General features: G+C 36.7%; 1 protein-coding gene and 1 long non-coding RNA gene across 5 annotated transcripts in view; one reads left to right on the top strand and one right to left on the bottom strand.

Annotated features, from left to right (window-relative positions):
• The window catches only part of LOC127854414 (uncharacterized), a 42,595-nt gene that overhangs the window by 2,050 nt on the left and 17,070 nt on the right, over positions 1-23,475 (bottom strand). For all 4 annotated transcript variants that reach the window (XM_052389435.1, XM_052389437.1, XM_052389438.1 and 1 more), the window contains exons 10-22: positions 20,469-20,630; positions 19,777-19,910; positions 17,163-17,317; positions 16,190-16,255; positions 14,550-14,626; positions 10,940-11,014; positions 10,563-10,756; positions 8,932-9,106; positions 5,694-5,765; positions 4,899-4,980; positions 3,632-3,765; positions 1,423-1,462; positions 258-349 (exon numbers count right to left, since the gene is read on the bottom strand). In XM_052389435.1, coding sequence (XP_052245395.1) covers positions 258-349; positions 1,423-1,462; positions 3,632-3,765; positions 4,899-4,980; positions 5,694-5,765; positions 8,932-9,106; positions 10,563-10,756; positions 10,940-11,014; positions 14,550-14,626; positions 16,190-16,255; positions 17,163-17,317; positions 19,777-19,910; positions 20,469-20,630 — 1,458 coding nt within the window. The remainder of the gene's footprint in view (positions 1-257; positions 350-1,422; positions 1,463-3,631; positions 3,766-4,898; positions 4,981-5,693; positions 5,766-8,931; positions 9,107-10,562; positions 10,757-10,939; positions 11,015-14,549; positions 14,627-16,189; positions 16,256-17,162; positions 17,318-19,776; positions 19,911-20,468; positions 20,631-23,475) is intronic.
• On the top strand, positions 344-2,266 carry LOC127854422 (uncharacterized). Its single transcript, XR_008037043.1, has 3 exons — positions 344-1,650; positions 1,695-1,738; positions 1,783-2,266. It is a non-coding gene; the product is annotated as an uncharacterized LOC127854422 (long non-coding RNA).

Raw genomic sequence — 23,475 nt, 5'->3', positions numbered from 1 at the left:
GAAGGTTAATGTTGACAACGAACAACAGAAAAAGGTGATCACAAAGCTCACCATGAGAACGTTGAGCTCAGTCAAGCTAAAAATGCCAGTAATAATTAATTCCGAGTAATTAACAGAAGAACAATATTGTGGCCACAACAAAGAATAATGACTCAGTTATAACATTCAGTTTAATGAATTGTAAACAAACACAATTTTCCAGTTTAGGCATCTTTCTTTTGCTAATTTACCGTAAGCATTACTATGACTACAGTTACCTCTCTTTGTAACCATGGTTCTGCTAAGGTTAAGCTTGGACAGGTTTACACAGCTGTTACATCTACCAGTCAGCAGGAACTTACTTGTAATCCTGCAAATGAGAGTATTGTATAAATTGGGAAAGCAGCATTTCTAGTATACTTGGGGAAAAGCTCCTTAAATATACTACAACAACTTTGAATTACAATACAGTTTAAGAACATGCATACCCTGTATTTGAGCAGCACCAAATATTTGGACGAGTTTACATGTTTTTTCCGTTTATAATTTCCCCTGATATTGTTAAAGTCTTAAGTTTAGGAACTGCAGGGTTATTCTCATAGGTAGGATAGATATGGCTAAGATTTGACAGTTTCTGCAAGGACTCCTAACAGGTATATCTGTTATTAACTAATGTCTTTAACAACCCAGATCTACTATATGGTATTTCAATATATTCATAATAAAAATATGGATTTTAAAGAGGCCTTTTCATGTTTTGATAAATTGACAAAATTGAAAAAAATTGTTTCAGATTTCAAATTTTTGTTTTTGTTACGATATATGTGAGGAAATAGTAATACTGAACATTCACCATGCTCTAAAATATCCATTATATGCATCTTTTGACGATTTGAAAACCTGAAAATTATAAAGCGTTGCAACACGAAACGATTGAAGAATTTGGAAAGTTTTGTTGTTGTTGTTATATTTTGGGAAACTACGAGGATTGCTTACATAAGTAAAAAATACATCAGCTCATAGTATGAGCACAGAAGGTCAAGTGGTCTAAGCAGAAGAATTTTTACTCCAGGGGTCAGTGGTTCCAGCCCAGTTGAAGGTTACTTTTTTCCCTTTTTTAATTGTATTCTTGTTGTTTTTACTGGAGATTTTTAGGTCCAATGTTTAGATTTATCAATATAAAGCATTTAATGACAAGCTTCAATACTTGCCAAAATCTGTGAAAAGGCCCCTTTAAGAACAAAATGTGTTAGATATCTGTGAAGTATTTGTCTGGCACATCGTTTTGATATTTTATCAGAGTTATTTTTTGTTGCAGTTTTTTGTTTAGTAATTGGGTGTTTTAATCATCATTATTTGTTATGTTTTCAACATGAAGCCCCTCACAATGTCTGTCCAATGACCCCAACTCAATAAAAGAACAAACATATAAGTAAACCTTACCCTGTGCTGGCCAGGCTTAGCTCCATCAGGTTCTTCAACTCTGTCAACGACAACAGAGGCATGATCTACCGGTACAAGTATGTTCACTTACAGCAGGTCTATGCATGATCTACCGGTACATGTATGTTCACTTACAGCAGGTCTATGCATGATCTACCTGTACATGTATGTTCACTTACAGCAGGTCTATGCATGATCTACCTGTACATGTATGTTCACTTACAGCAGGTCTATGCATGATTTACCGGTACATGTATGTTCACTTACAGCAGGTCTATGCATGATCTACCTGTACATGTATGTTCACTTACAGCAGGTCTATGCATGATCTACCGGTACATGTATGTTCACTTACAGCAGGTCTATGCATGATCTACCTGTACATGTATGTTCACTTACAGCAGGTCTATGCATGATCTACCGGTACATGTATGTTCACTTACAGCAGGTCTATGCATGATCTACCTGTACATGTATGTTCACTTACAGCAGGTCTATGCATGATCTACCTGTAAATGTATGTTTACTTACTGCAGGTCTATCTTAACCACTTACAGCTCAGATACACATGCTGACACATTTTTAATCCTCCAGCAAATTATGTTTTAAAGGCTTCATTTCCAGCCATAAGATAGTGATGAGCAGTAAACAGCATAAAACCTGAACTGACTTAAGTTACTCGGGGGTTTCTGGTTTTATGAGTGTTGCATATAGCCCTGTTCACAGCATGTGTCGTGTTTTAAGTACAGTTAGAAGTATGATTACGATTTTTCATGGAGTTAAAGGTACAAACAAAACAAGCGTACCGCATAATGGGTGCCACGCTCGGCTACGGGTGCAATTTTGAATAAATGAAGATTGTCAGAATTTTTTTGATTTTTTTTTAGAGGTCACCGTTACCTTGACCTTTGACCTAGTGGCCCCAAAATGGGTGTGGCGTGTAGAACTCATCAAGGTGCATCTACATATGAAGTTTCAAAGTTGTACGTGGAAGCACTTTGATTTTAGAGCCAATGTTAAGGTTTTAGCGCAACACAGACGGCTGATGACATGACGAGCTGGCCATGACAATACCTCGGGTTTTCTCCGAGCTAATAAAAACAAAACAATAATACTATGCTAAGCTTTATATATGTACTTTATATTTGAGTATTAAAACAATGATCCATCATATGAATGATAAACCAATTGTTAAAAGCGGGTATATACGATTTTTTATATGTGTTTATTTGTAATATATTGATAAAATATGTTACAATTACACAAAATAGACAAGAAAAACTATACATTAAAGCCGAATTTCATAAAATGTAGCAAAGCCCGAGCCGATTGTGACGAACATATTTTCCTACAATAACCGAAGCATTCGTCTTTGCATTAGGATTGGAGTTAGTGTTCGTGTGTCGTATGAATAGATATCGTTGCAGAAATTCAAATAAACCGTTAAACTAAGTTTAGATTCACATTGTACATGTATGATATACATGCTGGCGAATTCGGCTGTACAGCCGTTTTCAATGTGAGAGTTAAATATTTGGCTTATTTCGCATTTTTCGACACATGTTCTTCTTAACTTTTATTTTAATTCATATTGAAATATATATATTATTAGTTTTTTACACATTTTATATAAATTCATAAATATTTGACAAAATCGTATATACCCGCTTTAAAACGAAAATAAACATCTTATTATTTATACCATAATATTCTTACTCATTATTTGCTGTTAATTCTACCATGGTATGATATAATTAAGGTGAAAATAAAGAAAGCAATCTACCACTTATTCTTTTGCAAGTTAGTAATGTAAATTAACATGTTTCTAACAAACTGTTCTGATAAATATCACTTGAATGCTTGTGTAAGCAATATGTTATTTTACACAACTACGAAAAGATGTGCAAAGAGCACATGCTAAGAAATTAGCCATAGTATTAAATTAACCTTAACATCTAACAACAAGACAACACAGCCCCTATATTCCAATTTTGCCCTAAAAAATCCTGCTTATGTAAAAAAAATAGTTGGAAAAAAGTTAAGCTTAAAGAGTAATGAAAGGTAATTGTTATAATTTTCTAAGTCTCTCTATATAAACGTATCTGCAATCATCACTTATCTCGTTTTTTCTATTTTTAGTGCAAAATATTATGTCCATCTTTATTGAAAACTAGCCTAGTTTTCACTGATTCTCTTATAAAATCCCTACCTCCAATGATGGATGCTCCTTGGTCTGTGATGAGACATCTGTCAAGATGAAGTATCTCCAGATTTCTCAGATTCTCCAGATACAGCATACCCTTATCCGTCACTTTAGTGTTACTCAATATGAGCTTCTTTAAACTGAAACCAATAACAAGAAATGTAAGCCACATCTTGGCAACAGTAATTGTATTCACCAAGCATCATAGAAAGGAACATTCTGCAACATGTCATTCATTGGCTTTAATTATTAATGTAAGTAAGGGAACTTAAAAGTAAAAAGAGACCATGTTTGATAAACAAAGATTTTGCTTATTTGTGTCTTCAACTTGGTGCTGCTTAGCCAATTGGATTTATTTAAGTCCTAATTAGTCCTTCCCAATGAAAGTATCAATGTGAACATGTGAAATAAATGGAAAATACAGACAGGAGGAGATACGGTGGCTGTTTGGTAAGTGTATTGGTTGGTTAATGCGCTTCTCATCTAAGAAACCTGGATTCAATCCCAATTTTAAGAAGCATGTGAGTTTGGTTGGTGGTCACCATACCAGACATGTGAGGTTTTCTTTCTGTTTCTCCAGCTTTCCCCCCAACAACACACATCAAAACAGAAAAAAATTCAGTTACAACTAAAATAGCAGGAAATTTCAGTTATTATTAAAAATATCGTCCCAACTTTCTAGAGTCTAGAAAGTTAATTAGGTAGGAGAGCTACATAATGCAGCCTCAGGTGCAAAAGGACCTTGTTAACTTCGACACACACATACAAGCAGAAAAAAACATTTTTTACAAGAGATGTGTTTGTCAGAATAACAATGCCCCCTATTGCGCCGCTTTCAAATAAAATTTCAATATATCATTTGACAGGTTTAGAAATTATCTCCCTTTTAAATATTATTACTTTCCTTGGATTGTATTTTTTTACTTTTGACCTTGAAGGATGACCTTGACCTTTCACCACTCAAAATTTGCAGCTCCATGAGATACACATGCATGCCAAATATCAAGTTGCTATCTTCAATATTGCAATAGTTATTGCCAATGTTAAAGTTTTCAGACAGACGACGGACGGACAGACAGTTCAAATGCTATATGCCACCCTACCGGGGGCATAAAAACAAGTCTTTTATGGCACTGTTTAGAAGGCAAAAACCATTTGAGGACATTTGGTATAGAATGTTTCTTGATTGTTTTAATAAAATCAGCCTATTTATTTTAAGGTAAAATAAGGTTGTCGTTATGCTAGAATTTTGGTAAGTTGAGCTGAGACTTACCTCTTTACTCTAGTAACATACTCCATGCCTTCATCCCCTATATTTATGTAGTTGGTAAGATCTAAACTGACAAGGGAGAATCCTGAAAGATATTATTTGTAGATAAATATAAGTCACGTTCTGAGAAAACTGGGCTTAATGCATGTGCATAAACTGTCGTCCCAGATAAGCCTCTGCAGTCTGCACAGGCTTATCAGGGGTGACACTTTCCGCCTAAACTTGATTTATGGTATTGAGGGACTTCCTTTAAACTAAAAATACCATAAAAGCAGAAAGTATAGTCCTTGATTAGCCTGTGCGGACTGCACAGGCCAATCTGGGATGACACTTTACGCATATGCATTTTGCCAAATTTTCACAGAACAAGACACATTTGTAGATAAATATTATGTCAACAGGAAAATTGGAAATAGCTTCAAGAGTCAATAGAATAGCCTGTTTTATTAAATTGGATTTAATAATTTACAAATATTTCCTATGAATAGAAATGCAAGTTGAAAGTCAATCAAGCAATGAATATGTAAAATGAAAATAGTTGCATGATTAATATAAATTTCTTTTCAACTGTTTAAACAATCTTAAACATAATTAATCATATAAAAGTTCTTTTTTTTAAAGTCAAGAATCAGCTTTTGAACACTGAAAGGTATAAATTGACATAAAACTACAAACAACAACTAGAGATTGATTGTGATAAGGAAAAACAAGGCTTATTAAATCTGCATAAAGTATCCAGCAAATGCCTTCCTCTTATGGATAGTGGCCAGCTGTCCCATGACCCCCTCATATGTTTACCTGTTATATATTGCATCCCAGAGTTGGTGGTTGTATGTCTTGACGGCAACACCAAGGTGAGTAGCTTAAGGCCTGGGAAACAAATGCATTAATGAAAGTAAATTACATCTGAGAAATATAATCATGTTTTAGACATTTAAAGTTGTAAAAGGGGCATAAATTAAGTGTGTGTTTACTTAAGATACATACTTGCTTGTGCCACTTTTTACAATAAATATAAATTAAGTGTGTTAACTTAGGATACATTCTTGCTTGTGCCACTTTACAATAAATATATATTAAGTATTTTAACTTAGGATACATACTTGTTTGTGCCACATTTTACAATAAATAACAAGAGATGTGTTTGTCAGAAACACAATGCCCCCTATTGCGCCGCTTTGAAGCCATAAATTTGACCTTTGACCTTGAAGGATGACCTTGATCTTTCACCACTCAAAACGTGTAGCTCCATGAGATACACATGCATGCCAAATATCAAGTTGCTATCTCTAATATTATATTAACTAGAGAGCGGACACCATACTAAATCCTTGAAATGCACTAAGTGACCCTGTGACCTAGTTTTTGACCCGGCATGACCCATATTCAAACTTGACCTAGATATTGTCTTGATACAACTTCTGACCAAGTTTGGTAAAGATCTGATGAAAACTATTTGAATTAGAGAGCAGACACGAAAAGTGTGACAGACAGACAGACTGACAGACAGACTGACAGACAGACAGACTGATGGACAGTGCGAAAACTATATACCCCCTTTTCTTCGAAAGGGGGCATAAAAATTAAGTGTGTTAACTAAGGATACATACTTGCTTGTGCCACTTTTTACAATAAATAACAATACATGCAAGTTTGATTGTTGCAAATTGAAAAGTGAAGGAAAATACAGTGAAACTTTAGGTTGACTTGCAAGAGGGAAACATTAAATAAAACAAGGGCTGTTTGTAAAACATGCATGCCCCCCATATGGGCTGTCCGTTGTAGAGGCAGCCATTGTGTGAATACGATTTTTGTCACTGGGACCTTGACCTTTGACCTAGTGACCTGAAATTCAATAGGGGTCATCTGCGAGCCACGATCAATGTACCTATGAAGTGTCATGATCCTAGGCAAAAGCGTTCTTGAGTTATCATCCGAAAATCATTTTACTATTTCAGGTCACCGTGACCTTGACCTTTGACCTTGTGACCTCAAAATCAATAGGGGTCATCTGCAAGTCATGATCAATCTACCTATGAAGTTTCATGATCCTAGGCGTATGCGTTCTTGAGTTTTCATCCGAAAACCATTTTACTATTTCGGGTCACCGTGACCTTGACCTTTGACCTAGTGACCTCAAAATCAATAGGGGTCATCTGCAAGTCATGATCAATCTACCCATGAAGTTTCATGATCCTAGGCGTATGCTTTCTTGAGTTATCATCCAGAAACCATTTTACTATTTCGGGTCACCGTGACCTTGACCTTTGACCTAGTGACCTCAAAATCAATAGGGGTCATCTGCAAGTCATGATCAATCTACCCATGAAGTTTCATGATCCTAGGCGTATGCGTTCTTGAGTTATCATCCGGAAACCATTTTACTATTTCGGGTCACCGTGACCTTGACCTTTGACCTAGTGACCTCAAAATCAATAGGGGTCATCTGCGAGTCATGATCAATGTACCTATGAAGTTTCATGATCCTAGCCCCAAGCGTTCTTGAGTTATCATCCGGAAACCACCTGGTGGACGGACCGACATACCGACCGACCGACCGACATGAGCAAAGCAATATACCCCCTCTTCTTCGAAGGGGGGCATAATAATTCAATGTGGTCCTATATGATATCATACGAAATTGTGCCTACAGACAGACACATATCCCCAGTACATCCAATTCACCCTCCTTTAATTCTTTGCAGGTTGTATAATAATTATAAAATGAAACATTGTTCATACAAACCATGATAAAAAGTCAACATTACTTTCAAGCATAAAATTCTGACATTACCTTGGAAGCATTTTTTTTCGAGTTGAAATGATATTTTGATTTGTAAAATCTGCCATATTCATTGGTTTCAAAATTCATGGATTTTCTAATAAAGTTTAATAATAAGTTTAAGACAAGAGTCATAAACATTTGTTGAACATTTGATTTCATGCTTATGCTGACCAAAAAAAAAGGTTTCCGAGCAAGAAATTTAGTTACATAGTGAATATATAGCAAGACCTGTGTTTGTGAAACACAATGCCCCCTACTGCACTTAAATCCCGCACCAAAGCTTATATTTTTAATACAATTGTTTAGGCCCATAACTTCACCAAAAAACAATTGAATATATCAAAACTCACACTTAATCTGTTAGGCATGTAGGTAGACTAAAAAAAAATCAGCTAAATATCTGAAAGAGTTAAGTAAAAAGCCCTGTGGAAAACGTTTTTTTATAGAAAAAAAATCCAAGGCCCATAACTTTGCCTTAAATCAATGGACCAGAAACAATTTCACACTTCATTTGTAGGTCATTTAGGTAGACTCACATACCAAAAATCTGCTCAATATCAGAATGCTCTTGAAAAAGCCCTCAGGAAAACAATTATAGAGAAAATGTGTAAGTCGCCCATAACTTCACCAAAAATCTAAGGACCTAAGCAAATTCCACACTTCATCTGTAGCTTATGTAGGTTGACTCACATACCAAAAATCAGCCTATTATCTATTATATCTATTATAACAAACGGTTATTATAGAGAACATTTCTAAATCTAAGGCCCACAGCTGTGCTAAAAATTAATGGATTGGGACGAAAGTCACACTTCAACTGCAGGTCATGAAGGTAAAAAAAAGCAAAAAAAAGCAGCTAAATATCTGAAAGCTTTGCGTTAAAAAACTCCTGAAACTGGTTATTAAAGAGAATAATTCTGAGTTTAAGGCCCATAACTTTGCCTGTAGGTAATGTAGGTAGACTCAGATACCAAAATATGAAAGCGTTGCATTAGAAACCTCTGGAAAACAGTTATTATAGAGAAAATTTGTCCAAGGTCAATAGCTTCGTCAAAAATAAATGGACCAAAATGAATTTCACACTTCATCTGTAGTTCATGTAGGTAGACTCACATACCAAAAATGAGCTCAATATCTGAAAGCATTGCATAAAAAACATCTGGAAAAAGGAATGCTGGATGGACAGACAGATGGATTGACTGATGGACATTGCAACTGCTTTATGCCACCCTACCAGGCGCAGAACGCTACCTTGAAGTTCTTTTAAGCAAGTATCTCCATTAACTTCCTCAGTATTTGCAACATTTAACGATGTCAATGATGAAAGCTGAGCAAGGAATCGCAGGCTCTCATTTGTAACTGCTGTGTTGGAAATATTCAATGACTCCAAGTCGCGACAGCCTTCAACACCTTGCAGATCACTGACCTGGTTGAGAAAACAGTCAAGTAAACAAATGTACCTCGTTCTGGGAAAACTGGTCTTAATTCACGTGCATTTAGAGTCGTCCCAGATAAGCATGTGAAGTCTGCACTGGCTAATCAGGGGGAACACTTTCCCCCTATGCAGAATTTTTGCTAAGAGACTTTCTTTAAACAAAATACCATAAAGGCAGAAAGTGTCATCCCTGATGTGGGGACTGCACAGGCTAATCTGGGAAGTACTTTATGCACATGCATTAAGTCACAATTCCCTTTATTTACAGGTTGTTATATGCCAAGAAACTCATGGAAGTGTATGTGATTTTTGATAACTGGAATTTCATCTTTTCATAATAGTTACTTAGGAATACAACACCACTTTAGTCTATTGAACAGCAAATCATTTACAAAAAATAAAGCTACACTTTTAGACAGAGGCTCTTTAGAACCTATATGAGGAATAAAATGAACTTTATGCATGAATCTTCTTCTATTACAAATATAAATGTTTGTAACCCTATATATTGCCAGGCTGAGAAATACAGTTACAATTGACAGTCAGATTCTGGTCAATTTCAGACAAATACTCTTTACAGTATTTGAAACAAATATTTTTGGAACAGATCTGTGTCAAACAATGAGTCCGGGGAGGGTATTCACAACATTCCTATGGAAAATGTTAACTTCCGTTTAACTTAAGTAAAAATATTAAATCAAATATTCTATGCAGAATCAAATGTTTTCTAAATAAAATTAAAAGCACACATTGACTGTACTAGAATGATTTGTGTTCTAAACAAGAGATGTGTTTGTCAGAAACACAATGCCCCCTATTGCGCCGCTTTGAAACCATAAATTTGACCTTTGACCTTGAACGATGACCTTGACCTTTAGCCACTCAAGATGAGCAGCTCCATGAGATACACATGAATGCCAATATCAAGTTGCTATCTTCAATATTCAAAAAGTTATGACCAAACTTTAACAAAGTTTAAAGTTTTAGGAACGAAAAATACAATGATATTTGACCTTGAAGGATGACCTTGACCTTGACTTTTCACCACTCAAAATGTGCAGCTCCATAAGATACACATGCATGCCAAATATGAAGTTGCTATCTTCAATATTGCAAAAGTTATAAAACTTAAACCAAGGTTAAAGTTTTGTGACACACACATACAATGACTGACTGACACAATGACAGACAGACAGACAGGCCAAAAACAATATACCCCCGATCTTTTTATCCTAGGGCATAAAAATCTTATATAAACATAACTATACAAATGTACATGAAACAGCAAACTTCTTAAACAGTTCAATGAATTAAGCAATTTTATTACGTCAACCAATAAGAGCTGTGTGAAAAGGGGCCCAGGCTTTCTCAACGGCTAAGCAAATTGTCAATACAAGACTGTAGATGAATCAATTGTCTTCAAATTCACAATCTAAACATTTCACACCTCAGATCCTTCTAGAGAGAGAATCTTTAGATGTGGAACACCAGTGTGGATATGGGAAAATATGGCCTGCGTCGCTGATGTACGATTCAACACGAGATGCTGCAGGCAGGGTGGTTTACTGTCTAGATATTCAATAATCCCAGAGTCTGTTATACCCGTCTGTTCCAGATTTAGCAACGTCAGCTCTGGCATATCTGTAATGGATTGAAAACTGCACCAAATGTCAACATTTTAATTCAACTGGTATAAATCAGTGTAATCAAACTAGAAGTGATTTCCATACATGTGAAACCAGTGCACCACTAAGCTGGGTATAGAGTCCAGGAGCAAACATTTGCAGCAAATTATCATGGTACTATATAATTGTTTGTACTTACTATATAAACTACTAAGGCACTTATTAGTTAACTGTGGACAGCAGCTTATGTTTAGCCTTCTTAACTTCTTCAATGCTGAAAAACAGTTAAAATATATGTGAACAGTAAACTGGTATAAGTTAAAGAGAATCTAAGCCTTAATTGTTTTTTACTTCATATTCATTTGTTTTGTTTTTTTTAATTCAAATTATATTCTGTGGTTTTTAATTATGAAGTATTGATTTTAATTATATACTGTGGATTAATACTTCCAAAATCATGCAAAAAGGGATTTCTTACGCATTAAAATATGCTGATTTAAAAAAATTGGAGACAAGAATATTTCCATTTGAAACTAGAACTTGTCACAATAGTGATAACTAGAGCTTTGTCACAGACGTGACGAATACCCCCACATGCCGCATTGACACATAATATTTTGCATGTCGTCTTCACAAAAAACAGCGGACACATGCTCAATTTTTAAAACGCACTAAGTGACCCGTTGACCTAGTTTTTGACCCAGAAAGGCCCATGTTCTAACTTGGCCTAAAGATAATCTCCATAAAACTTCTGACCAAGTTTGGTGAAGATCGGATGTAAACTACTTGAATTAGAGACCGGGCACCATGCTGAATGTTAAAAAACGCACTAAGTGACCCCGTGACCTAGTTTTAGGCCCGGAATGGCCCATGTTCAAACTTGTCCTAGAGATCATTTAGATAAAACTTGTGACCAAGTTTGGTGAGGTTTGGTGAGGATTGGATGAAACTACTTGAATTAGAGAGCGGACAACATGGTGAGGTTTAAAACGCACTAAGATACCCCGTGACCTAGTTTTAGACCCGGCATGACCCATATTCAAACTTGACCTAGACATTATCTTGATACAACTTCTGACCAAGTTTGGTGAAGATTGGATGAAAACTACTTAACATAGAGAGCAGACAACATTGTGATGTTTAAAACGCACTTAGTGACCCCGTGACCTTGTTTTTGACCCATCATGACCCATATTCGAACTTGACCTACACATCATCTAATGACAACTTCTGACCAAGTGTGGTGAAGATTGGATAAAAACTACTTGAATTAGAGAGCGGACAACATGGTGAGGTTTAAAACACACTATGTGACCCCGTGACCTAGTTTTTGACCCAGCATGGCCCATGTTCGACCTACACATCATCTAGTTACAACTTCTGACCAAGTGTGGTGAAGATCGGATTTAAACTACTTGAAATAGAGAGCGGACACCATGCTCAATGTGTAAAACGTATCAAGTGTACCTGTGACCTAGTTTTTGATCTGGCATGACCCATGTTCGAACTTGACCTTCCAATAAACTAGATAAAACTTCTGACCAAGTTTGGTGAAGATCTGATGAAAACTACTTGAATAAGAGAGAGGACACCATGCTGAATGTTAAAAAACGCACTAAGTGACCCTGTGACCTAGTTTTTAACCCGGCAAGGCCCATGTTCAAACTTGGCCTTAAGATCATCTAGATACAACTTCTTACCAAGTTTTGTGAAGATCGGATGTAAACTTCTTGAATTAGAGAGCAGACAACATGCTGAATGTTTAAAACGCACTAAGTGACCCTGTGACCTAGTTTTTGACCCGGCAAGGCCCATGTTCGAACTTGGCCTAGATATCATGTAGATACAACTTCTGACCAAGTTTGGTGAAGATCAGATGAAAACTACTTGAATTAGAGAGCGGACACTTAATACGGACCGACAGACAGACCGACAGACCGACCGGCAAGTTCACTCCTATATACCCCCTAAACTTCGTTTGTGGGGGTATAAAAAGCATCCCCTGACGCTGCATGTAGTAATATGTAGCATGTTAGAAAATTTCTAAAATAACAATAAAACATTGCACATAGACAACTTCATATCATATCATAGGCAGTAATGCATCCGTGGTTGACTGTTGTACGCTGTATAGTTAAAGAGAATGCCTATGGACAATATTTTATCTTAAGGCAGAATGATGGAGGGACAGACAGACTCACAAATGGCGATTGTGATTCCCTTATACCCTCCTTAATTTAATGGGCGTTATAATAAAGAAAACTATCTTGTCATGATTCATGTCAAAATTCTGCAGAATGCTGTAAATCACAAATACAATACCACCACAAATCGACTACATTTACTATGACACTGTATCAGGGATCATATTTTCCTGCAACATCAATCGGTCTGGATATAAATGGGGGAAAAGTATCCAAAATTTTATGTCTGAAATCACGACAAATTACGTTTAAATATATACAATTGATTTTGCCATTCATGAAGGTGGTATAATAAATGTACTAGTAAAATTCCCTTAGGCATTTTTTTTTAACTGAACATACAAGTTTTCTCAACTGGTTTTATCATTTGCTATTTCATTGTTGTTTGGTGTGCTGTTTTATCAGACTTTTTTCTTCGTCCTTGTCAATACTATTATGCACTGAACCAAACAAATGTCTGTGCGTAGGTTGGCTACTGACAATAACAAAATCAAATAATTAAGAAATAATTCGTGAACGTTATAGTTTGTTGTCAAATTACCCACGGCCGATAGTTTAGATGCGTATGAATTAAATCACGAGTGCAAGCACGAGTGATTTTAAACCACGCATCTTATTTTCCGGTCGTGGGTTATTTAACAACAAACTATAAAGTACACAAATTATTTTGATTCTAACACAGTTTTTACTAAAGATTTAGACAATGTATATTATTTTTCTTGTGTACTATTTTATGTGAAGTTCCGCCCATAAAAATAACTTTCGGCTGTTCTGTCGATCAGTTCTGCGACTTTCATTCATAATTATATTACCGGATTATTACGCGGTTGGAAAATGTATCAGCATGTTTTGATTAGTTACAGTGCGTGCTTTCCGTGTATAAGGTCCGTCCAAAATTATTGCAGGATAACCCATAGACGATTTTCTTCTTTGTTTAAATGAAAGTTTCCACATGCCGTTTTAGAATCGTTTTTTACTTCTATCTCAGATATTATTAAATTTATTACAGTTTACAGCGTTAACAATACATTACAATCGCAACATATTGTTTTGTATCACATGCACGTCAATTAAAATTGAAAACCGATTATAATTAAACCAGTGCACGCAGTCACCTTAGCAGACAAAATAGAGAAACCGCTATAACAGTGATAACAATCAATAGACACACAATGACACCGATAATTGATCGATATGAACATCACAGGCCTTACCTTAAGTCTCTTAAATTGTTTTGCGATTTTTTCAGTTTGCAAAATTTTCGACCACCCTCATTAATTTGGGACGTGTCTTTAATCTGCTGTTCACAAGTTTTTTATTCTTGGTCTGACGTGCAATAAACCAGTCCTGACCGGTTTAGAGACTGCGGCAAATGGTTTATCACACCTAATCGAGATAAGAATGTCATAAGGGTGTCTTAGCATGTGTACTGTGTAATCGATTTCATGACATGAGAATTTTAGCAAACAGAATCTGACCGACTGTTTGGGATTTTCAATCGGTCTTTCATGACCCCAATCGATCTAGGACCAACAAAACCGAAAAAAATATGATCCCTGCACTGTATAGCAAACTATAAAATTGGACAATAATTTGATTGCTTACAGTTTAAACAATTCAATCCTTGATCAGTTATCAATGGACATGAGCTTAGGCTCAAATGACGAAGATGTGTGTGTAATCTGGAATAGAAAATAAAATACCATTTAATTGAGCCTTGCTCTGAGAAAACTGGGCTTAATGCATGTGCTTAAAGTGTCGTCCCAGATTAGGCTCTGCAGTCTGCACAGGCTAATCAGGGACGACACTTCTGCCTAAACTTGATTTTCGGTAAGGAGGGACTTCCTTCAAACTAAAAATACCATAAAAGCGGAAAGTGTTGTCCCTGATTAGCCTGTGCGGACTAAACAGGCTAATCTAGGATGACACTTTATGCACATGCATTAAGCCAAGTTTTCTCAGAACGTGGCTCAATTGTACATAAGTATAAAAGGACACAGATATTTTTCTCCAACTTTACTACATTTCTACTTAGCAATTATTTTAAAATTGCATAACAAATGATGAAGTTACAATCTGGACAGACGGTTTCATAGCCAAATTTAACTTTTGACCTTTACAAGTGACCTTGACCTTTGAGGTAGGGAGACAGAGATACAGTCAAAAAGTTGTTTCATGATGGTGAATATTTGTGAAAAGTTATTTCAAAATTGCATGATGAATAACAAAGTTTTAGTCTGGAAATGAATTATAATAATAAGGAACATATGCATACACAATCACTTGAGCATTGTGAATGCTATATCATGCTTTTATTCACTTGATCATTGTGAATGCTATATCATGCTTTTATTCACTTGATCATTGTGAATGCTTTATCATGCTTTTATTCACTTGATCATTGTGAATGCTATATCATGCTTTTATTCACTTGATCATTGTGAATGCTATATCATGATTTTATTCACTTGATCATTGTGAATGCTATATCATGCTTTTATTCACTTGATCATTGTGAATGCTATATCATGCTTTTATTCACTTGATCATTGTGAATGCTATATCATGCTTTTATTCACTTGATCATTGTGAATGCTATATCATGCTTTTATTCACTTGATCATTGTGAATGCTATATCATGCTTTTATTCACTTGATCATTGTGAATGCTATATCATGCTTTTATTCACTTGATCATTGTGAATGCTATATCATGCTTTTCACAAGTGAGTTTGACAAATATGATTAGAAAATACAACAACAACAAGAGATGTGTTTGTCAGAAACACAATGCCCCATACTGCGCTGCTTTGAAGCCATATATTTGACCTTTGACCTTGAAGGATGCCCTTGACCTTTCACCACTCAAAATGTGCAGCTCCATGAGATACACATGCATGCCAAATATCAAGTTGCTATCTTCAATGTTGCAAAAGTTATGGACAATGTTAAAGTCTTCGGACGGACGGACAGACTGACTGACAGACGGACGGACAGTTAAGACTGCTATATGCCACCCTACCGGGGGCATAAAAACCAACAGTTTCAAAGAGATGATGTAGAGAGCTTATAAATGGACTAAAATGAATAAGAAACTATATTACTTTTTATAAATGTATCTCCCTGCCCACAAACAGGAATATTTCACAAGGCCATGAATTTGGAACATGACAAGTTTGGTGCATATATTTTCTTAATGTTAAGCTCCTTTTTTAAAGTAATAATTACAGCTATTCTAGACCTACCTTATAGAATGCAGCACTTCGTTCGTTGTGTAAGGATAGCAGTCTAATATCAGCTTCAGCAAGTAACTGAAATACAATAAACTTCATTTTTTCTAATATTTTCAGACAGTATGATATACGATAAAACATGTACAATAACACCTATAATGGATTTGCAATCTAGTGATTTAATTAGAAAATATGCAAACAATAAACTAGAACATTGAGATGATCAATAACCCTGCAGTGAGTCATTTCAAGCTGTTGCAACATTTATAATAAGTTTTACTAAAATTAATCCCAAAAATGTGCATTTGCTTATTTCACAGTGATCATATACAAAGACAAAAGTATCCATGTTGATTTATTTAATAAGATCAACTATTATACATAGTATTACAAACAAGGTTTCATATTGAACAAGAGATGTGTTCGTCAGAAACACAATGCCCCCTATTGCGCCGCTTTGAAATTAAAAAAAAAATTGGACCTTTGACCTTGAAGGATGACCTTGACCTTGAACTTCCACCACTCAAAATGTGCAGCCGGGGGCATAAAAACATAACATTGAGAGACTAGTGTGCGACACAAAGTACCGTAATTACTCTAAGTTTTCGGGCACTCTGAGTTTTCGGACATCCTCTTTTTTAGCAAAAACTAATTTTATCCTTAGGACCTTAATCAAATCCTTCTCAATATATTGTGCGGAGACAAATTTTTAGTTACAAGCACACAATCAACAGGCAGCTTCTCTTTCACCCATGTACAAACAATGCCAATTGAAATGATCATAGGCAGCTTCTCTTTCACCCATGTACTAACAATGCCAATTGAAATGATCATAGGCAAAATAAAAAGACATAGCGTTTCTTGGTAAAATTAACATAAATTTAAATATTTAAAGGCACTATTCTGGAACATCAGGCATCAGTGCTTGACAGCTTATTTAGAGGATATGCTTAGTCTCTCAAGTCTCTCAAGTAATATAACATACCAAGGAATAAATGCATTCAAGGTCTTAGGTTTCAGCAACTTCTCTTTGATTAGGAACCCAAGAATGATCTGTGCCATTTCTTCTGGGATTCCAGCTAGACTGAGGATCTGGTGCCGAGGGTCGTTCAAACGAGCCGCCACGTGTTTCAAGGCTAGCTGTAATGTAAGAGTTGACACAAACATGTTACTTTGTGTTTCTAGGCTAGCTATTATGCACTTGTTGACACAAACATGTTACTTTGTGTTTCTAGGCTAGCTGTTATGCTCATGTTGACACAAACATGTTACTTTGTGTTTCTAGGCTAGCTGTTATGCACGTGTTGACACAAACATGTTACTTTGTGTTTCAAGGCTAGCTGTTATGCACGTGTTGACACAAACATGTTACTTTGTGTTTCAAGGCTAGCTGTTATGTACGTGTTGACACAAACATGTTACTTTGTGTTTCTAGGCTAGCTGTTATGTACGTGTTGACACAAACATGTTACTTTGTGTTTCTAGGCTAGCTGTTATGTACGTGTTGACACAAACATGTTACTTTGTGTTTCTAGGCTAGCTGTTATGTACGTGTTGACACAAACATGTTACTTTGTGTTTCTAGGCTAGCTGTTATGCACGTGTTGACACAAACATGTTACTTTGTGTTTCTAGGCTAGCTGTTATGCAGGTGTTGACACAAACATGTTACTTTGTGTTTCTTGGCTAGCTGTTATGCACGTGTTGACACAAACATGTTACTTTGTGTTTCTAGGCTAGCTGTTATGCACGTGTTGACACAAACATGTTACTTTGTGTTTCAAGGCTAGCTGTTATGTACGTGTTGACACAAACATGTTACTTTGTGTTTCTAGGCTAGCTGTTATGCAGGTGTTGACACAAACATGTTACTTTGTGTTTCTAGGCTAGCTGTTATGCAGGTGTTGACACAAACATGTTACTTTGTGTTTCTAGGCTAGCTGTTATGCACGTGTTGACACAAACATGTTACTTTGTGTTTCTAGGCTAGCTGTTATGCACGTGTTGACACAAACATGTTACTTTGTGTTTCTAGGCTAGCTGTTATGCACGTGTTGACACAAACATGTTACTTTGTGTTTCTAGGCTAGCTGTTATGCACGTGTTGACACAAACATGTTACTTTGTGTTTCTAGGCTAGCTGTTATGCACGTGTTGACACAAACATGTTACTTTGTGTTTCAAGGCTAGCTGTTATGCACGTGTTGACACAAACATGTTACTTTGTGTTTCTAGGCTAGCTGTTATGCACGTGTTGACACAAACATGTTACTTTGTGTTTCTAGGCTAGCTGTTATGCACGTGTTGACACAAACATGTTACTTTGTGTTTCTAGGCTAGCTGTTATGCACGTGTTGACACAAACATGTTACTTTGTGTTTCTAGGCTAGCTGTTATGCACGTGTTGACACAAACATGTTACTTTGTGTTTCTAGGCTAGCTGTTATGCAGGTGTTGACACAAACATGTTACTTTGTGTTTCTAGGCTAGCTGTTATGCACGTGTTGACACAAACATGTTACTTTGTGTTTCTAGGCTAGCTGTTATGCACGTGTTGACACAAACATGTTACTTTGTGTTTCTAGGCTAGCTGTTATGCACGTGTTGACACAAACATGTTACTTTGTGTTTTTAGGCTAGCTGTTATGCACGTGTTGACACAAACATGTTACTTTGTGTTTCTAGGCTAGCTGTGATGCAAGTAATGACGCAAACAAGTTACAAAATGTTTCTAGACTAGCTGAAATTTAAGAGTTGACACAAAAAAGTTACTAAGTGTTTCTGAGCTAGCTGTAATGCAAGAGTTGACAAAAACATGTTACTTTGTGTTTCTAGGCTAGCTGTAATTTAAGAGTTGACACAAACAAGTAACCAAGTGTTTCTAGGCTAGCTGTAATTTAAGAGTTGACACAAACAAGCTACAAAATGTTTCTAGGCTAGCTATAATGCAAGAGTTGGGGAAAAAAAATGGGTGCGTCGCCACATGTTTAAAGGCTTGCTGAAATGTAAGAGTTGGCACAACGTGGGTTGTTTAAATGATTTTTGTCCTCAGGTGAACTTTTCTAGGATGTATATAGACACAAGTGCACAAGAAATTAACTATTAACAGTAAAACTAGAGCTTTGTCACAAATGACTTAAAATACCGCTGCACCGCTTTGTCACATGCATAGCAGCCACGCACATGGCTAACTTCAACAGCACATATCTAAGGAACATGTTGATAGCAGTGAGTGAGAAAAAGTGGCTTGAACATCCGCACTTCATGGCAAGTGACATATTTCAAGTTGAAGTCATTTACTCCACAAACTTAATAAACAAAATTATACTTTTGCCATAAATATGGCTAGGTCCAAAAGCACATAAAAAGGGAATCTGTCTATCAGTTGGCATGAAACAATAGGATCTTTCGCATCTACCCTAAACGGTCATAATATATTTCAAGTTTCAATTCAATCTTTCAAGAAATGTAGAAGCAGTTTGCTTCATATACTTTTTGCATCTGCCGTAAAAAGGGCTCAGTTCAATCGCACACAATTAACTACAAAATGGCTTGATAAAAGGTTCAAACAAAGCAACAAGACTGTCATGTGCACTAACTTGTAAAAGGGTGGGCACTTGATGCTGGGTGGCTGGAGTGTGCCCTGAAAGGCTGGTACCAGGCTGCTGACCCGCACCATGACCTTGACCTTGGCCTGGTGGGGGATGGGCCTGACGGGCCTGGGCATGTTCTACTGGAAGTCATGGAAACCAGGGCATGTATTGAAACTAACAGTTCCAATAAGCATGTCCAAAGTATCAAATTATGTATTGAAATTAACAATTCCAATATGCATGTCCACATTCTTACAATATTACTTGACAACATAAACATGTTACACAAACCTGCCTTTGAGAAACAGAGAGTCTCAGCAAGCCCTGGGGAAAAGTTAGTTGTTGCAGGGCTGGCAGTTTTGTTCTCATTTTAATATACAGGTGAAAGTTGTACTATAGGAAATTGGCAGGCAGGAAGAATATGCAAAATTAATAAGCCTCAAGGATACATACATACATCAGTAAAACTACTACGACTTAAGAAGGTTGCCTAGGTGTAGTGGCTTGGTGTCTGTCTAGCAACCATGAGATCAAGGGTTCAATCCTCACTGAGGGAGTTTTCTTGAGATCTCCCCAATAGAGACCAAATACTGGTTCTTCAAAGACACAGACTCAAGTGTTACAATAAGCCTTTGGCTTTTGATGCAATTAAGTTAAAATAAGTTTAAATAAGTTAAAACCAAAACTACAAGCCTCACATGCAAGATGCCGGGAAGACCTTTGCTGGTACCCTGTCCCATGTCCTGGATGTCCCTCGGGAACCAGCCTCTGTCCTACCCCTCCAAACACCTGCTGGTTACCACCAGCACCATGGTAACCAGCACCACCTCCCATCATTCCCAGCATCTGTTCCATGCCACCTGAAAACAACAGTTGAGCCTCGTTCTAGGAAAACTGGGCTTTATGCATGCATTTTCGCTAAGAAGTGACTTCCTTTTTGTGACTTCATGTGCATAAAGTGTCGTCCCAGAGTAGCCTGTGCAGACAACTCTTTCCACTTCTACTGTACTTTTTGTTTAAAAGGTGTTGCTTCTAAGCAAAAATCCAGTTTAGGCGGAAAGTGTGGTCCTTATTAGCATGGGCAGCTTGCACAGGCTAATATTGGAAAACTCTGTATGAACATGCATTAAGCCCCATTATCCCAGAGGGCAGCTCTTTTGAAACTCGAAGAATGAACTTGAGCTTTGTCACAGACGTGACGTATACCCCCGCGTGCGGCATTGTTGACACAGACTATTTTGCATGCTGTCTTCACAAAACAAGAGAATATAATTTATGGTGATTTTTAAGAATTATTATGCCATTATTATTTATCAAATCTCACAATTAATGTCATAGTAATGGCTTGGACAAGCTCATTTATGGCCATTTTTCACTTTTGAACTCCAAGTGTGACCTTGACCTTGGAGATATTGATGTAATTCTTTCGAATGACACATTGTCCAATGATTGTGAACAATGTACCAAGTAATTTAAAAATCTCACAGTGAATGACATATTTATGGCACGGACAAGCTCATTTATGGCCATTTTTGACCTTTGAACTCAAAGTGTGACCTTGACCTTGGAGATAAGGACGTAATTCTTTCGTGCGACACACCGGCCAATGATGGTGAACAAATGTGCCAAATGATTTTAAAATCTCACAATGAACAACATAGTCATGGCCCGTACAAGCTCATTTATGGCCATTTTTGACCTTTGAACTTAAAGTGTGACTTTCACCTTGGAGATATCAATGTAATTCATTCGCGGGACACACAGTCCAATGATGGTGAACAAATATGCCAAATAATTTTAAAATCTCACAATGAACAACATAGTTATTGCTCCGACAAGGTTATTTATGGCCATTTTTTATCTTTGAACTCAAATTGTGACCTTGACCTTGGAGATAAGGACGTAATTCTTTCGCGCGACACACCGTCCCATGATGGTGAACAAATTTGCTAAATGATTTTAAAATCTCACAATAAATGATAAAGTTATGGCCCGGACAAGCATTTGACCCTTTAACTCCAAGTGTGATCTTGACCTTGGAGATATTGACGTACTTTTTACACACAACACACCATCCTATGATTGTGATCAAATGTACCAAGTTATTTTAAAATCTAATGATAAATGACATAGTTATGGTCCGGACATACTTTCGGTTTAAAACACACTTAGTGACCCCGTGACCTAGTTTTTGATCCGGCATGACCCATATTCAAACTTGACCTATACATCATCAAGATACAACTTGTGACCGAGTTTGGTGAAGATTGGATGAAATTTCGGGACAGACTGACAGACAGACCGACCGACAGACCGACAAAGTGACTCCTATATAGTCCACATTACCAATGGTAATTGGGGTATAATTACCAGTCACTATGACAATATAACAAGCAAATTCGTAGAATTGATATCCCCCGCAACATATGCTTTGTTTGAGGATGGGTGCAAATCGGACGGATGAACAAACTTACAGATTTTTTAAAGATACAAAGGGCCATAACTCTGGTTTTAACAGATGGTGTACAATGCCATTTGGCGTGATACAAAGTTTCAATGAAATACACCAAAGCACTTCCAAGATATGGCTCCGGACACAAAAGTGACGGACGGACAGCCGGACGAACAGCCGGACAACGCCAAAACAATATCCCTCCGCCTCTGGCGGGGGATATATACTCATACCAAGTTTATATGAAATCCGCCAAAGCACTTCCAAGATATGGCTCTGGACACAAAAGTGCCTATAGTAAAAAGCATTTTTTCAAGATACAAAGGGCCATAACTCTGTTTTTAACAGATGGTGTACAATGCCTTTTGGAGTGCATCATCCTCTTATGCATATATATACTCATACCAAGTTTCAATGAAATCCACCAAAGCACTTCCAAGATATGGCTCCGGACACAAAAGTGCCTATAGTAAAAAGCATTTTTTCAAGATACAAAGGGCCATGACTCTGTTTTTAACTGATGGTGTACTATGCCATTTGGCGTGCATCATCCTCTTATGCATATATATACACCCATGTTTCAATGAAATCCACCAAAGCTTTTCCAAGATATGGCTCCGGACACAAAAGTGCCTAAATAGTAAAAAGCATTTTTTCAAGATATAAAGGGCCATAACTCTGTTTTTAACAGGTGGTGTACAATGCCATTTGGCGTGCATCAACCTCTTATGCATATATATACTCATACGAAGTTTCAATCAAATCCGCCAAAGCACTTCCAAGAAATGGCTCCGGACACAAAAGTGCCGGACGGACGGACGGACAACACCAAAACAATATCCCTCCGCCTCTCAGGCGGGGGATAACAACAGAGTTGAAGGGGGTGTTCATACATTAAAAATATATAGATGGTTGTGATCTCTAAATATTTACACACCGAACAGATTTAATATGTAACATGGAATATTTTATGGTGCTTCATGGTTTTCTTACCCAATATGATGTATATAATGATTACCAAGTTCTCCAAATATACCATATTTTGATATCTTTACAATATTTACAAATTATTTTTACCGAAGCTGGTTTTCACATGCCTACAAACATTGTCATACAACATTTGAGTACCTTGAGGCTGTAGAAACATTTAAAGCAAACAATAAGATAAATCAGTGATATTTGCAGGAGCTGGGTTGGAATTGGACCCTAACTTATTACATCAACTAGTTACCACAATCCAACACCTACCCACA

Source organism: Dreissena polymorpha, chromosome 13 (genome assembly GCF_020536995.1).
Source record: "Dreissena polymorpha isolate Duluth1 chromosome 13, UMN_Dpol_1.0, whole genome shotgun sequence".
Classification (NCBI taxonomy): Eukaryota; Metazoa; Mollusca; class Bivalvia; order Myida; family Dreissenidae; genus Dreissena; species Dreissena polymorpha.
Note: the sequence above shows the minus strand (reverse complement) of the source record. Positions and strands in the feature narration are given on the sequence as shown.